Source organism: Pithys albifrons, chromosome 3 (assembly GCF_047495875.1).
Source record: "Pithys albifrons albifrons isolate INPA30051 chromosome 3, PitAlb_v1, whole genome shotgun sequence".
In the NCBI taxonomy this organism is placed as follows: domain Eukaryota; kingdom Metazoa; phylum Chordata; class Aves; order Passeriformes; family Thamnophilidae; genus Pithys; species Pithys albifrons.
This window is the reverse complement of record NC_092460.1, coordinates 31657265-31673081: the sequence shown is the minus strand read 5'-3', so window position 1 is coordinate 31673081 and position 15817 is coordinate 31657265. Positions and strand designations below refer to the sequence as shown.

Sequence of the window (15817 nt, the reverse complement as noted above, 5' to 3'; positions counted from 1 at the left end):
ACATGCCATGGCTGGTGTCACACCACAGGCACGTGGGTGAGGAGGACAGTGTGGGTTGGGGGCTTGTGTGCTCTCGGGAAAGCTGCTGTGCTCACGCTCAGGAAAAGGGTCCTCACCCGAGAATAACATCCCCGTGCCCCGAGTAACGTCCCTCTTACTGCAGTAACATCTGTTTTGCTGAACTCATGTCTGTCATGCCTGAGGAACATCTGTTTTACCAGCACAGTGTCTGCCACCCCAGAGGAGCATCGCTCGCACCCCAGCAACATCCCTTGTGCCACAGGGTGGCCTCTCACACCCCGGCACCGTCTCTCCTGTCACAGCAGGTCTCTACCACGCAGCAACACCACCGAGGTTACCGCGGGCCCACCCCGCAACTGGCCCCATCCCCGCGCTCCGGCCGCCCCTCCGCTGCTTCGTGTCGCGGGAGGGCTCACCCGGGGGCTCAGCCCCCCGACAGCCCCGTCCGCACTCGGGACCGCCCGCCGCGGGAGCTCCGGACCGCCCGATCCCCGCAGCCTCCGCCCTGCCCCGCCCGAACCGCCCGCGCCCCCCGCAGCCCCCAACCCGACCGGCTGCCCGGGGCTAGCGCCGAAACGCTGCCGTGTCTCCCGGGCTGGGAGAACTCGGAGCCCCCTGGCACTGCCCGCGCCGACTCCCGCCCCTTCGGGGGCCGCCCGGGGAGGCGTCCGGCCCCGGGACGAGCCGATCGCGGGGGTCCGCACCGCCCGGCGCGGACAAACACCTCCCGCCCCACGGCCGCCTCCTCCTCCTCCCGCCGTCGCGGGCCGGGGCCGCCTCCCTACCTGCATCTCCGGGGCGCCGCGTCCCCGGGCGGCGGCGGCGGCAGGTGAGCGGGCGGGCACGGGGCTCCGCGCCCCGCTCCGCGCCGTGGCGGCGGCCGGAGACCGCGAGGGGACGCACCTGCCCCAGGGGCCGCCGCCCCGGGCCGAGCCCCCCGCCGGCTGCGAGAGGGGAGCGGCGGGGAGGCTGCCGGCGCTGCCCTCCCCGTCGCCGCGGCGGCGCTGGGCTTCGGGATCGGCGGCACCGAAGGTGACTCCCGGCCGAAGTTGGCGGCGGCGGCGAGTGCCGGGCCCGGGAGGTGCCGGCGGTTCCCGGGGGCTCCGGCCGCCTCCGCCCCGCCTCCCCCCGCCCCGCGCCCGCCCCTCTCGCCCTGCGCCCGCCCCGCCGCGGGCACCGCCGGCACCGCCGCCGGGATGGGGCTCACCGGAGGGGGCTCGCCGGCCGCCCCCGCCGGGCCAGTTCGGGTATGGGGCGGGCGGGGGTGGCCCGGGGGCGAGGTGCGGACCCGCTACCGTCGAGGGCGCCCGTGCCGGCGAGTGGGGAGGGCGACGGGGGCGAGGAACGCTGCGGTCCCTTGCGCTGGAGGAGACCGGGCTGGCTCCCTCCCTCCGGCCCCGGCAGCCCTCCGGTCCCTGCCGCCCCGCCGTGCCCGGCAGCGCAGCCCCGGCACGGACACTCGGTCGCTCGTGGGGCCCTCGCAGCGCATCCTTGCAGTGCTCCCTCCCGGCCGGTTCTAAGTGTCCAGCCCGCTCCGACCGCCCATAGCTGCCACCTCCGTGCCCTTCGCTTCTCGCCGTGGGGCCACCACGGGCTCCTGCTCATGTCGCTCCTGGCCCGACGGACGACGTGCTGGGAGCCAAAACGCGTCCGATACGGGCAGACAGGTTTCTGGCTGCCGCCAGCGGAGGGTTTTCAACCTGGTGACCTACTGCTTCATCCAAGCAGTGATTTTTGGCCTCTGTCTCCCATGTGCGGTGGGGGGCAGGTTGCAATGAAGGTGTGAAAGAGGCAAAGCCTGGTTCGGGGATGCTGTTAAAATAGGCTGGCAAAGTTTGGCAGCGCTTGAAGCTCTTGATGACTGGCTCTCAACAAGCGCATCCATTCCTTGCCTGCAACACCAGGAATCACACTGGAGGCTTTCCTGCACCCCTCTTCCCATAAAACTTCACAGATTCACAGCCAGACCCTGTTCTCACTTTTCCTGGCAGAAGTAGGGAGTAGCTGCACAGGCATTAGCAGGATCACCACAAATTTATGTTGGTGTAACTGAAAGCGGTGCCTAGTCCCCAGGGTTGCTGGGCATCTCAGTGCACGGAGACAGGATTTACATGCCTGGCCTCCAAGGTTGGTGGCAGCTCTGCAGCAGCCAGCAAAGCCAGAAATTACACTTCTTGTGTCCAGGTCCCCATCTCTGGGCCCCACACTGTCAGGCATCCAAAGTCCCCATGCAGCAGGAGCTGCAGAGCCTCACACACAGTGCAAGGAGCATCCTGCTGCTCCTACACCTACACAAAGTCATATGTATAAGGATCTAAATGGAATTACATTAGGAAGGCATTTGGCACCCTGGAATTTCTCAAATTTGTACTGGTTTGGGACATAGTGCAGCTTTAGTCACACACCCCTGCATGAGCACTTTGTTTCAAACAGCTCTGAGCATCCATTTGGGTTCAGCATGGAAATCCTCACGTGAGCAGTTTTAGAGGAGCAGCTAAGTCTTTGAATACAGGCTACATGGCACAAGTAATTGAAGGCTCCAAGTGTCTTAATTTATGACCAACTGCTCCAGTGTTTCCCATCACTGTAGCCATTAATGATACTTTCTTTTAATGGGAGATAGAGGAGGTACAGCTGGAGGTAAATAGTAACCCAGTATTTGTGGCAGGAAATAAGGAACCATTGTCCTCAGTGCTATATAACCAGAAAGATAATAGTTGGTACAGCAAATACCAACTAATTAGAGGGCAAAGGAAGTCTTGAAATTGCAGCTGGCTGCAGGAAATTTTAGGTGCCAGCTCTTTTGCTCCGAGGTAAAGCCTGTTTACCATATGGGCTCTTGTTCCCTCTTGTCTGTTGAACGTGCACATTAAGGCTGCAGAGGGGATGGGCAAGGTGCTCCTTTGGGGGCCCAGCAAACAGCAGGGTCATCTCCTGCGGACCTGAAAGTGTGAAGGGGAGTGTCACAGAACTGAAGCTTGGTAACAAATTGCTTGGTGTGTTGAGCAACACACTTTTCCACTTTGGGTGCTACAAGGCACAGCTGGCCACAGCAGGTCATTAGGACAGAGATCCTCATTGGTCCTCACAGGAATCCTCCTGGGGCTGGCACTGATTCACACCCTGAGATGGTGTCCTACACCAGAGGTTAGAGGAAGCAGAAAAGGAAGGCAGAGCCACTGTAGGACCACCAGCAGAGACAGATGGGCAGGACTGGATACCTGTGCTCCTTAAAACCTCCAGCTAGGAGCCATGTGGATTATTCAAAAAACGCACCACATGATTGAAAGACCAGGCTGGCTTCAGCATAGCCCATGGGGAAGATGGGACTTCCTGCAGCTTTAATCCATCCTTGATGTCTCCACTCCTGCTTTGGTGGGACAATAAGAGCTATTGAGAGGTACATGCATGTGTGTCAGATGTTTCTGGGTGCCAGGAAGAGCAGAAAGGATGGCTGGGGTTGTGTATCGCAGAAATTGTGTGCAAGTGGTCCCTGGCTGTCTGCTTGAAGGGCTGGAGAAGAGGGGAGGTGTCCTCAGCCAGCAATAACAAGGTGCATGGCCCATCTCAGAGGTGTGTGTCTCACAAGGGGAAAGACTTGGCCACTGCTGCCAGTGCTGAGAACAAAAAACCACAGAATGAGTTGGTCATAGTGTTGGCATGGGTGGATGACAGCAGGAGGTGACCTATTTCTTTACCTTACTTTGCCCTCTCTGCTGAAATGTCTTTGATGTTTTTCTCCTTTTTTGGAAGGAAAAAAGTTGGTTGCCTTCTTTTCTTCTACTTTTCCCTATAAGATTGTTTTATCCTTCACTAGAACACCGCCCTATGAATGTCATTCCATAGTTTTTCTCCATCAAAGCTATTCCTCCATCTAAAGACCAGGGTGGGTGAGAAAAGGGCACTTGTATCTGGCCAGGGGTGATCCTCACTGAGTATTGGGGAGGGGGGGCAACGGCTGCCAATAGGAAGGGCTCCTGTCTAGTCTCAGCTGCCAAAGGTGTTGTCCATATGTTCTTTAGATGTCCCAATATGATTAAGCCTCACTGATTTAATAATGGGCAGTGTCCTCCCCTGGAGCTGGGCAGGATGTGGACTCTAGTCCATGACCAGAATGTCAGCTCTGACTAATATTGGTGGGAGACACTGTCACAGCACACCCAGGGAAGATGTCATGTCGGATCAGTTGCAAGAAGGAGCTTAACCCATGCAGCACCCTGGACAACACAAGCAGGTTCACTTCATCTCAACTGAAACATTCCTATGGCTCGAGTTGTCCTCATGTCACTCTTTCTCTTCTAGTACAGTAATGAATGTTGCGTCTCTCACCTCACTGGCCTCTGCTGCTGGGGAGCAGGAAGAGGGTGGAGAAGTGCTCAGACTGAGATGTGGAAATGCTCAGCTCACATTTCAGAGGAGAAGAGCAATTTAAAACATATAAGGAATATAAGTCACTCTCAGTTAAGGGCATGACCCTGCAGAATATATTCAGAAACAGGAGACTGTATTGTTAGAAACGTTGCCATGCAGCTATGACTGTTCTTAACATAGAGGTAGCCCAGTCTAGCATTTCTACAGTGCTCTTAAGCTCTGATCTCTTGTGAAGTTTCTTCCATCCCTGTTGCATCTGCATGATAAGGCTCCCTGGTCAGCTGGTCCTGTGTCCTCTCTGCATGCAGGGCAGAGCCAAGGCAGAAATGATGCCTATTCCGTGACAGCTTTCAAGGAGGAGTACTCTCTGTGATTCTTCATTGAGATGAACCTTTTTTGTCCTTTAATTACCACTTACCCCACACTCCTGTGGTGGGGTTACCAGTGGTAGTAGAAGCAAGCCAAAGGGAGTGAATTTCTGAGGAACTAGACACATTTCCAGCAGTGAGATTGTTATGAGTCAAAGTGGAATTCATGGAATAAAAATCTGGAAATAGAAAAAAAATAATTTTGAGCTTCTGCCAAAGAAAGGCTCATTCCAGACAAGCTACCTGATCTGACCTGCCTCGCAGGTGTGAAAACCTTCATTGACCCACCCCCACATTCTGTACCTGCCCCTGCAAACACCAAAGGAAACCACCGCCTTATTCCCAGCCGCTGCCCTTGTGGGAAGCAGCCAGTTTCCTTGAGGCGTAAAGCTCATGACCTGAGAATTTGTGGCACTCCACAAAAGGAAATATAGGCTAAACTTCTGAAACATTTTCTGAAGTTGACGTCTTTCAAGCAGTGGAATTGTCTCCCCAGGGACACGTGGATGCTTCGCTCCTTGAGTCAGGGAGACAGGACCGGACAATGCAGAGGGAGACATACTGTTGGGAACCTCACTGCTCCAGGCCCAGGGAGAGACAAGGAGGGGGGGAGAGGAAATAAATTAGATGACTTGAATCATTTCCAGCTCTAATTGCCATGATTTTGCAGTAGTTTTCCCAGCCCCAAGTATAACATTAACCATCGAAGCACGATTTCACCCACGGTCAATTAAACCAGGATTCATCTGGCCTGATATCACCAAGTAAAATGCATCTTGGACTCAGGGACACTCTGCTGAGAAGAGATAGGAGCCAGACAGGGGCTCCCTGGGATGGGCAGAAGCTGCTGCCTTTGGAGGTGGACATCTCCAAGCTTGCTCTTCCCCTCTGCCAGCACAGGGCACAGAGGGCAATACAGCAACCATAAGACCTGCAAACGCCTTTCCTCACCTCAATGATGCACTAGTAGGGTCCCTGGGACTGATCTCCCCATCTGGATGGTGCTGCTGGCTGGGGGGCTGCTCCAGAGGTCAGATGGAGACAGCCTGCAATGCTGGCTGATGTATGCAGCCCTGCCAGAGGCAGAATATCTCTTCACATTCAGTGGCTACACGTTACCTTTTGTCCGGTTTGTCTCTGCCCTCCCGGTCCTCCAAAATGCAGATCTGGGAAGTCCACAAGGGATTCAGTGTCTGGAGGTGCATTCCTGAATGTCGAGGTCCACAGCATAGAGGGTGGATCAGGGTATGGCTCTCCTACAGCGGATCTCCAACAGCTGCAGCTCTCCTCCTTGCAACTCCTTCCTCTTCCTCCACAGTCCTTGAACAAAGGAGAGACACGAGCCATTTACTGGGTTTAGAATAAAGAAATCAAATAATGAGAAACCCTTGTGAAGACACAACAATTTAAAGGATGCAGCACTAACCAGGCTGACCTGGCGGCTGCGGTGGGGTGAGGTCCTGGCTCCCCTGGCTCCACGTAATGTGGTAGCAAGGCTGGGGAGAGCACGCAGAGTTCATACCTCCTCATTTAGCACTTTAATCATTAGACAGGCACTCCCGACAGCGGGCTCTGTGGGCTGAGAAAGTTAAACTGTAACTGCCCCCCTCGGTGGCCCCCCACCAGGAGCCCCAGCTCGTGTGACCAGGACAGGACCAGCCTCCCACACCAGTCCCACCAGCCCTCACTGGTGGCTGGCAGGGATGCAGGGATGGCTGGTGTGGGGGTAGCTGCCCTGCCTCCCAGTGATGGTGTGGGTATGGACCAGGGCACTGCTCGGTTTTGTCCCATGGAGCTGGGAGAGGTCCACCATCCCTCCCTCCCACAGACAGATAAGTATCACGTAGCTCTATGGCACTGCTGGGCAAGGGGACAGGAGATGCACCTGGGGCCAGTCCAGAGTCCTGAACCCTGTGCCTTGCCACTGACACTGACCATGGCTGTGTGGTTCTGGGAGGCACAGGGCCATGGCCATAGCCAGACAGTGAGGTAATCTGCCCCCCACCTCCCCCCCATCAGACCAAGTTTCTTGGTCTCTTCTATTTGGCTAAAACCCCAAGGCGAAGAGTAGTACATCCCTTCCAAAATTTTTATCGGCATGAATTATGACAACTGTGGATATTCTTATTGTCCATTCGATCCTGTTCTAAAGTCTTCATTCTTGGCCTCCCTTGCTTCCTGTGGTAATGAGCTCCACAGTGTAATTAAACACAGTCTGTGATAGTAACCATGTGAAGGGTTTCACCAGGGAGAGCAGCACATGGATGTGCAGGTGTGTCTGTGTGTGTGTGTGTGCAGGCTGGGGTGCACCAGAGGTGACAATGCACCTCTGCCTGCTGGCAACCCCAAAGTGCAGCCAGGCCAAGGTACCAAGGCCACAGTGCTGGGACTGTGACAGGGGTGTCCCCTCACTGTCTGACTGTCAGGGAATGATGAAACTCAAATTCCTGCTCTGACCCAGTCAGAAGGGGATGGTAGCCCTGCCAGCCCTCCCCCTCTGGATTAGTGTGCTGAAGTCCCACAAACTGGGCAAGGTGTCTCTCAGCAGCTGAGCAGCCACAGGTGGTTTTGGGGAAGGTGCACACAAGGCTCTAACTGGGATCTGTCAGAGACAGATGAGCTTCAGTATCCCTTTTTCCTGTGACAGCTCAGGGGCTGCTGGGGTGGGAGGGGATGTGTGCCCCTCCAAGCTGTGCTGCAGCAGAGTCCCTTCCACAGGGATTTCCAGAGAAATCCCAGCCAATGCTAAGAATTCACCTCACTCCACCATACGTGTCCTAATTTAATAATGTAATCTCTTACCTACTTCTCCTTCCTTCATTCCTTCTTTTCTTCCTTTCTTCCTTCCTCCCTTCCTTCCTTCCTTCTGATCATCTCCCTTTGTAATTTCTTTCTTCACTTGCTCAAACATTCTTCCATAATTTCTTTCTTTAAAAGGAAGACAGGCCTCTGGCTGGATCTACCAATGATGAGGTGAGAGGGGATTATTCTCCTGATAATCACTGCAATTCATACCACACAGCAACTTGAGTTAAAGGAGGAAACAAACACAATTCAGATGTTACATCCAGTTTTCCCATGGACCATGCAGATGGGTGGGCTCGTATCAGTGAGGAAAGGCAGAGGATGGGTGAAGAGGATTGAGTCTCCTCTCCCTTGCCTGGCCCCACAGGCACCACTGCAGCTGGAGCCCCCCAAACCCGAGGTGAGAACCTCTCGCTGGGCTTGCTCGGTTCCTGCCTCTGTCACTGCTGGCTTGGGCACTCCCAGCTGCAGGGCCAGCCCCACGCCCTGCCTGGATGGCCCTGGGGACACACAGGTGACACAGCTGCCTGCTGGGGTGGGTGGCACGCGCTCCATGGCCTGGCAGGCGGCAAGGGAAGGAAATGAAATGTGCTGAGACACCAAGCCAGGAGGGTGCGACCAGTGCTGCCCTGTCACCAGTGCCACCAGTGCCACCCTGCCACCAGGGAGCTGAGGCAGTGGGCAGAGGCTAGATGGGGTTGGGGACATCACTGCACAGAACAGGAGGGTGGGATGGAGATGCTGGGACTGCAGGGCTGCAGAGGGAGGATTAGGGCAGCACACAGGGAGAGATTATATATATATAATATAATGTATGCCTGCCAGACGTGTGATTGCTGGTGCCACTGCCTGGAAGCAGAACTGTCCTGGAAGGGATGTCACACTGCCTGGGGACAGTCACTATTTACAGCTAGTGAAGCCACAGCACATTTCCTGCTTTTATTTCTGGGTCCCACAAATCTCAGGGACAAAATGGAGAGTGTCAGGGAGGCTCTGCAGCTCCTGGCTGTGCTGCTTGCATGTTCTTCTGCAAACCAACCTGATGACAATAAAGCTTTTGTATGAAAACCACCGTGTTTTGTAGGTTCCAAAGTGCCCTTTGATGACAAATGCCTTTGCTTAATAGTCTTGCCTTCACTGTGTGAGCTGAAGGGAACACAAATATAATCCTTAGACACTGCAGCTTCTAAACAAATATATATAAAGCATAGGTAATATATAGGCTTACACAAACATCAGCATTAAAACACAGAAAGTAGGCAGAGATGGAAACTATAATAACTGAAGCACCAGTGCAGTCACAAGAAACAAAGAGGTAAAAACCCATGTGGCAATAGATGTTTTTCTTCTAAGGCACTTGGATGTTGTGTTGAATTGGTGCTCTGCCACCAGACAAAGGAATGTACATGGATAGTGATGCTCCCATGGCAGAAGCAGCCCTTGGCACACTTCAAGGTCTTGTTCATGGAAAAAGTGTGTGTGTGTCTATGTATTCACATATGCAAGAAACTAAAGACGTATAAACCAATGAGTTCTAGCTCAGAATCCTGTCACGTACTCTTGCAAAGGTAAAATTAAAGACATGAGTTCCCCCATATAATTTAAATGTAATTGTGTGTATGTTCTGTATTTTCTGTGGTTGACATCTTTAAGTGATGACTGAATTTTCAGCTTGAGACCCTGATTTTCGGGATGTGCAGAGCACCTACCTGCTAACACCACTTGTGGCATCTGAAGTTGTGCCAAATCACTACATGCTTCAACACATCCTGGGATTGTAATTATACACACCTGCAAAAAACCAAAGAAAAATTCCCTAAAAAACCCAAAGCAAAAAAAAAAAAAAAAAACCCAAACAAAAAAGCCCACAAAACCCAAAGACACCATGATTCATGCCCCAAAAAGAATGTGCTCAGTCTGGGGGGCATTTTTTGTAGATTCGGTTCTTGTTTCTGAGCCCTTAGTTTTCATTGAAGATACATTTTTCTTAATTTCCCTCCAGCAATGGGAGCTGGAATTATTTTTTCTTTTTTTCCCCCTTTTTTCCCCTTTAATGTAAATGCAGATGAGTGCCCTGTTTCCTTCACAGGGCTTTGGGGGCTATGTTTGGAAGAAACAAGTGCCATGGAAGATTATAGTGTTGTGTTCAACACCTTTAAAGATATGGTTTGTATATAATCCCTTTTATAGGAGCATGAAGACATTGGGCACAGAGATCTGTGGAGAGCAAATGTGCTTTTGCTTCGTGCAGAATGCCCAAATCTGCCTCCTGTGGTTCTTAATAAGGATATCAAATTGGGCTTTGGAGGTGACCATGTCATCCATTGTCCCTGAGTTATGGGAACCTTCCCAAGCCTGCGGCACCTAAACCTCAGTGTCAGTACTCCTTTTAAAGGCTTGACCTGCAGCTGGAACGTGCTGACAGAGCTCTACTCATGGCAAGGAAGGAGCTGGCCTTTGACATCGTCTTTGCCTGTTTTGGTCTGTGTATTTTCTTTCATTTCCTCTGCTCTTCCTTATTGAGAAGGTGTTAGTTAATGATGTTGGTGCTACAGTGAGGATGTGCTTCAAGACACCCAGACAGCAGGGATCAGGTCAAGTTTGGCTCCAAGCTGGGCAAGAAGTGATGGCTATGTCACTGTTCCCAAATGATCCATGACACCATCTCTGCACAGCACCGGGCGGCAACACACCCCACAGCGACACCAGCCAAGGGCCTCTGCCGTGTCTGAACTTGTTGAGATATCATCTTAAGATTGCACACCTAACGATGAGCACAAGCGATAGTGTTGTGCTGAGCAAGGTCTCCTACCAGAAAAACAGAACTGGGGAAAGTTGGCGTCATCGTCTCTAACCCCTGTCACTGCAAATGCAGAGGAAAGCTCTGGGTCAGCGCTAGGCTGGGTGACTTTGCTGTATGGATCTGAGACTGGTTTCCCAATGAAGTCATGCTCCAGTCTGTCACTGCACACAAAGGAAGCCTCTGGGTCATTGGTGGTAAAATTTGTCTGCAGCTCTACAGATAGCTTTGATCTGCTCTTCTGACAGATGAGCATAAACAATTGTGGTACAGCTCTTGTTTTCAGGAGTCATCACTTCATTAACAAAGGGGGCAAATTAAAGCCTCCAACCATAGGGCAAGGAGCAGCCTTTCACTGTCACCTCAAAATCATCATGTCTGGCTTGGGATACTGGGGATAGACTGTAAGGGCTGCCATTGCATGAGGTTCACCACCTCCAACATTCACCATTTGGCAGTGTTTGTTCCTGTGGCTCAGTGTGAAGCCACCAGTCACTGCCTCTCCCTGGCACCCCAGACTCATGGGCTGGGTGAGCCACCAAACCCCTCCTCAGGTCCACAAGGAACCACTGAAAACATTAGTCCCTGCCTGCCACCCCAGGGATGGCTGTGGACATGGATTCCCAATGGAAATTGACTTTGTATCATATTTTGCTGGCAAATCCCAGTTCTGTCATTTCCACAGGGTTCTTCCAGGGTCTAGTGAGGGATCTGTTTTGGACTCAAGGTGCTATGTTGCTGCCAAACTAAGGGGAGGATCCTTCAGAGAGCACTGGTAGGAAGCACAATCCATGATGGTGTGCAATATCATTGCACATCTCCACAGTGATGGAGGATTTTGAATGCGCAAGGGGAAAGAGTTTCTTTTATCTTCTTTCTTTTATTTGTCCTCAAGACAGTGTCTCACATTTCTCATATACTGGAGCAGGAAAAATAGGCACCTTACAGTGTATTATTGTATTAGAAATGGTCACAAAGGATTTTGCAGGACAGTGTGGATTGAGCAACTTAGTTCCCACCATCACCTCTTGAAGGCCCAGCAGCAGCATGTCCTTTGGGGAGCAGTTCTTGTGTTTGCCACGCCTGTTGGACAGCTGAGGACTGTCCACAGTAACCAGGAAACCCCTCAGGTATAACAGTTTTGAATTAAAAAATAAAGATAACCGAAATGGGTGCTGCTTTCTGAGACACACAGAAAGCTGACAGTTCTGAAAAATTGGGCACTACTGCCTTAAAGCACTTTGCTAGTTTGTCATCTGCAGAGAGAATGAGAGCTGTGGAGTTACTGCTGAACAGCCTGCTGCAAGTTAGCTGAGCCTTGGCAATTGGCAGGATGCCAATTAGCCCAACACAAATCTAAGTGTCAGCTGATCAGTAGCTGCCAGCTACCATTGTCCTCTCCTGTCTTGCTGAGTAGCAGAAAGACCTTGCCATGGTCATACATCATCCTCAGTGGATTCTTGGTTTTCCATACAATACACTGTTGTAGAGCCTCCTCCTATGCAGACAATCAAGACACCAGCAGGAATTCCCACTTACCCTGGTTCACTTTACATCTTTGGAGACCCAAGAGTCTGTACAAATGTGAGTATTCACCATAGTAAAGAGGCATCTTGGGAACAAAGCCAAGCTCTGCACGAACCATTAATAGCTTGGTTACTGCTTTGGCTACATTCTGCTAAACACTCTTTAAACAAAAGAAGAAGAAAAAAAAGGATATCCTGTACAAGCATCATTCTGTTGGATTTATGCATAGGAAAGTAGCTCCCAAAATAAAGTCCTTGGCAGAGTCAAAATTATAGAGAAGTCACTCAGTACTGTGTCAGATGGGGTGAGAGAGCAGCAATGAAGACACCCATTTCTGGTGCTGCACTGCAAACTGCTGAACCTCCTTGGCTTTGCTGGGTGCCATGAGCACACGGAGCTCCCTGGCTGCTCCTGCCCTGGTGCTGCTGAGCCCTGGCTCACTCTGAAAACAACCTTACACAGTCACCACTCAGATTGGGAAAACATTCCTGAAGCCAAAATATGCTACTTTACAGCAATGAAAGATATCAGCAAAACTGGCAACAGTTCAAAATGTCCTTAGAAGGTGCTTTCTCAAACTTTAGTGACTACCACCACCATTGTACGCAGTGACTATTAATGTTGAATTAATTAAATCATAGACAAACGGCATGAACTGTTGATTGAAGTCACATGGGGACCAAAAAAATGAGACGTTGGTATCAAACTTACCTCCTTCTGCACTTTACACTCAGTCTTTAAATCCCATGTGCATGTATTACACATGCCCTCTAACTCATTCAGTATCTGGTGTAGCCTCTTGCAGTTCTTTGCAACTGCAGCCTACAAATGTGTGCAAACATATGCCCCTACTATGACATGTCAGTCTGTCCAGCTGTCAGGTACTCTCAAATAGTTTATACAGGACTTTGTGAAAGATTTTTGTTGCTGCCAGGAATGACCTGGCTGGGAAAGTCAATGTGCTTTGTAAATGATAAGGAAGAACAGAGGAAGAACATTGCTACCTCCATTTTATTGTCAAATTGCATCTCCCTTTCAGTCTTTGAATTCCTAACAAGCCTCAGGCAGTCACCGGTGTCTGATCATAGTTAATGTTCAGCTGCATGGCTGAAGAAACAGAACACTTCTTTGCTGGGTGAAGATTTTGATTATCAAACCCTTCAGAAATAACTGGGGGCAACTGAAGTTCAGAGATGTGTTGCATGCCCAGGGAGGTGCAGCACAAACAGGAGCAGCCCTCTTGATGTCTAAGCTGTCACTAATGTGAGGGTCAATTTAAAGAACCAAAGTAATGAGAGGCTTGTGACAGAGAACTGATGGTCTTGGAGGAAGCATGGATGGCAGCACTGGCAGGGTTTATGCAATTATTGAAGAAATCAATTCATCCTGCACAATTAATGAAGGAAAAGTCCAGCAAAAAATAGTTACATAAATACATCACTGAAAATTGCATCATGGACATATTAGGCATGAAGTCATGAAGATTTTCTAACTTACAGACTTTTGACACTGAAAGCTTAGTGTTCTTGAAACATGGTTTCCAGTGTGCAGTTAAATATATAATCACCCAGATGGGCACAGGCACACAGACCTATACGCACACATGCACTTCAATACATTGGGCTACAAGATGGTATACTTTTTAAAGCTAAAAACAGTTTCTATGCATTATATAAGGGAGGTTAAGAGCATTCATATATATTCCAAGACTTGTGGTTCCCCAAAATGGTGTGCCCTTACAGAAAATGAAGGGTTTATTCAAGCTGAACAAAAATCAGTCTAGGAGGGATTTGGAGCTACAGCAGCCACCCATCCTTTTTAACAATACATAAGAAACCAAAGGGTTTTTAACTTGCCTTGTCACAAGGTTTGTGTCTACAGATGTTCCTGGAGCTGAATTCCCACTGAAATAAGTAACAACTTCACAAAAACGGGCTGCAGTACCTGAGCCTAAATATTTAACTTCTTAGTTGTTCTTCTAGAAAAGTTTTAATCTTTGCAATTGTAAACATGGGGAAAAGCTACTGCTCATGTACTTAAAACCAGATGGATTTAAAGCCCACACCCAGAGAATCACTTGCTATAACCCCACAGCTACACCCAAGCTGGTCGCAGCTGTTCCACTTCTGTTTTATAATACATCATCAGGACATTCAGAAATAAGGTCTACCAACACAAGGTGTATGGCTGTGTTTGCTTGATAAGCACCAATTTTATGAGGGCTTTTAAAGACAGTAAAGAAAGAGGACTTTGGCCATTTGCCCAAGATGTCTAAACATCCTGAAGCCCCAGTGAGAAGAGTAGCTACTTGATACCTCAAAGTCCCAGTCTAAAGGTCACTAGTCATATACAGATCAGTGGTGTAGGCAACTAGTTTGTAACTACTGGTTTGGGTAATCTTTGGTACAGCTGATGCACCCCTACAGCATCAAGCCACATAAGAAGGAGGCATCTGTGCAGCACAAGTGCAGCTGATCCTGTCATAAACAGAAGCTCCTAAATATATTGCTCTTCTCAGTGGATTGCTGGTGTGGTTTCAGTTGAGTTTCCCTGACTGGTGTAATTTAGAAGAGCAGGTTTTCCAAAGTCATCCTGGCTGGAGTACTGCAGAAGGCCCATGTTTAATCAGGAGCCTGGGTAACACAGGTGCTCAGCACACCCCTATGATCCTATCTGCAAAGGAAAACCTTTTAAATTTCTGTGTGTTTGATCCCAGGGCTGACCATTTGCTGTTTCCACTGTTGCCTTGCCTGTTCTGTGTCACAGTAGCTGCAGTTCAACACAGACAATTCTCTTCAGATACCTCGCGTTTCACTGCACAATGCATGAAATGTAACCTGATAATGCACAGAAGGGACTTGGCATCTCCTCTTTTTAGTGCAAACAGTGTTATTGTTACAGGCCATCCAAAATGTGAGTCAGCCTCAGGGATACAGCACTGCAACACACCAAGAGCCAGCGTAGGCTGCAGCAGCTCAGCTCAGCTCTCCCTGCAGATGTGCCGCTCTCCCTGCAGATGTGCTGTCTGCTGGCAGTGACTGTGACTCCTGCCCTTCCACTCGTCATCCTCTTTCAAAAGGACAAGTCATTCAGAAGTGGTGTTTGTACCATTTTCAGACTGACAGATACCTTTTGGTACAGTAATTGGTTAAATTTATGTGCCATGTGGTTTCATTCAGCTGATCTGGACTGTGCTGCAAAAGCCAGGCACACCCTGGCCTGACAGGAATCACGAATCCCCTTCTCAGCCAAAGATGCTCAAGTGAACACAAACCAGACTGGGAACCAAAAGGCTGATGGACTCTTCCTTTCAAAGCTCCTGAGACTCTTAATCCCACGTATCCTTTTCCACACACTGTTTTACATGCCTGATTGAAACCCAAGTGACTGAAATCCAATTAGGAGTGGGAAAGGAACATCCAGGCACTGAGATCAGGATGCCTGTTCCTGTTACACATGTAGTCACTTGTACTGAAATCAGTCAGGATCTTAAAAGTCCCCTGAAATGATAAATTAGAGAAAGCAGGAGGGACAAGACCAGCAAGAAAGCCGAGAGAAAAACTGGCTGTACAGACAGACAAAAGGAGAAAGAAACGGAGGGGGTTTGAGAGAAATTGGTTAGAAAGTGTCCCAGCTTGGGGAGGTCTGTTCTGTCACGGCTTCAGGATAGCTGCGGAGAATCTGGTGGAGCGTGTTTAGCATGGACATTGTTCTACCAGTGGGACCCAGTGTTGCAATGCTATTCTCTTTAGAACAGTTAAAAATGCCAGAAAAATGAGATTTTTATAGTGACATTATTCAGGCAATTTCCCATGTCCTCAAAATGCATCTGGAGACTGGACATTGGGTAGAGCCCATTTCCTTCAGCGTTGCAGGGAGCACAGCTCATCTCATGTCATGAAGCCATGTCTCATCTCATGTCTCC

General features: G+C 50.3%; 1 protein-coding gene and 1 long non-coding RNA gene across 3 annotated transcripts in view; both read right to left on the bottom strand.

Annotated features, from left to right (window-relative positions):
• WNT5B (Wnt family member 5B) overlaps positions 1 to 1114 on the bottom strand; it is a 73380-nt gene extending 72266 nt beyond the window's left edge. Inside the window, exon 1 of one of the 2 annotated variants that reach the window (XM_071549774.1) lies at positions 807 to 1114. In XM_071549774.1, coding sequence (XP_071405875.1) covers positions 807 to 812 — 6 coding nt within the window. In that variant the 5' untranslated portion in view covers positions 813 to 1114. The remainder of the gene's footprint in view (positions 1 to 806) is intronic. The other variant, XM_071549775.1, reaches the window with a different exon arrangement.
• A 3756-nt stretch (positions 1115 to 4870) lies between these two features.
• LOC139669323 (uncharacterized) lies at positions 4871 to 6234 on the bottom strand. The gene is made up of 3 exons (XR_011697238.1): positions 6187 to 6234; positions 5880 to 6080; positions 4871 to 4939 (listed from the first exon to the last, which is right to left on the bottom strand). It is a non-coding gene; the product is annotated as an uncharacterized lncRNA (long non-coding RNA).
• Between the last annotated feature and the right edge of the window lie 9583 nt (positions 6235 to 15817).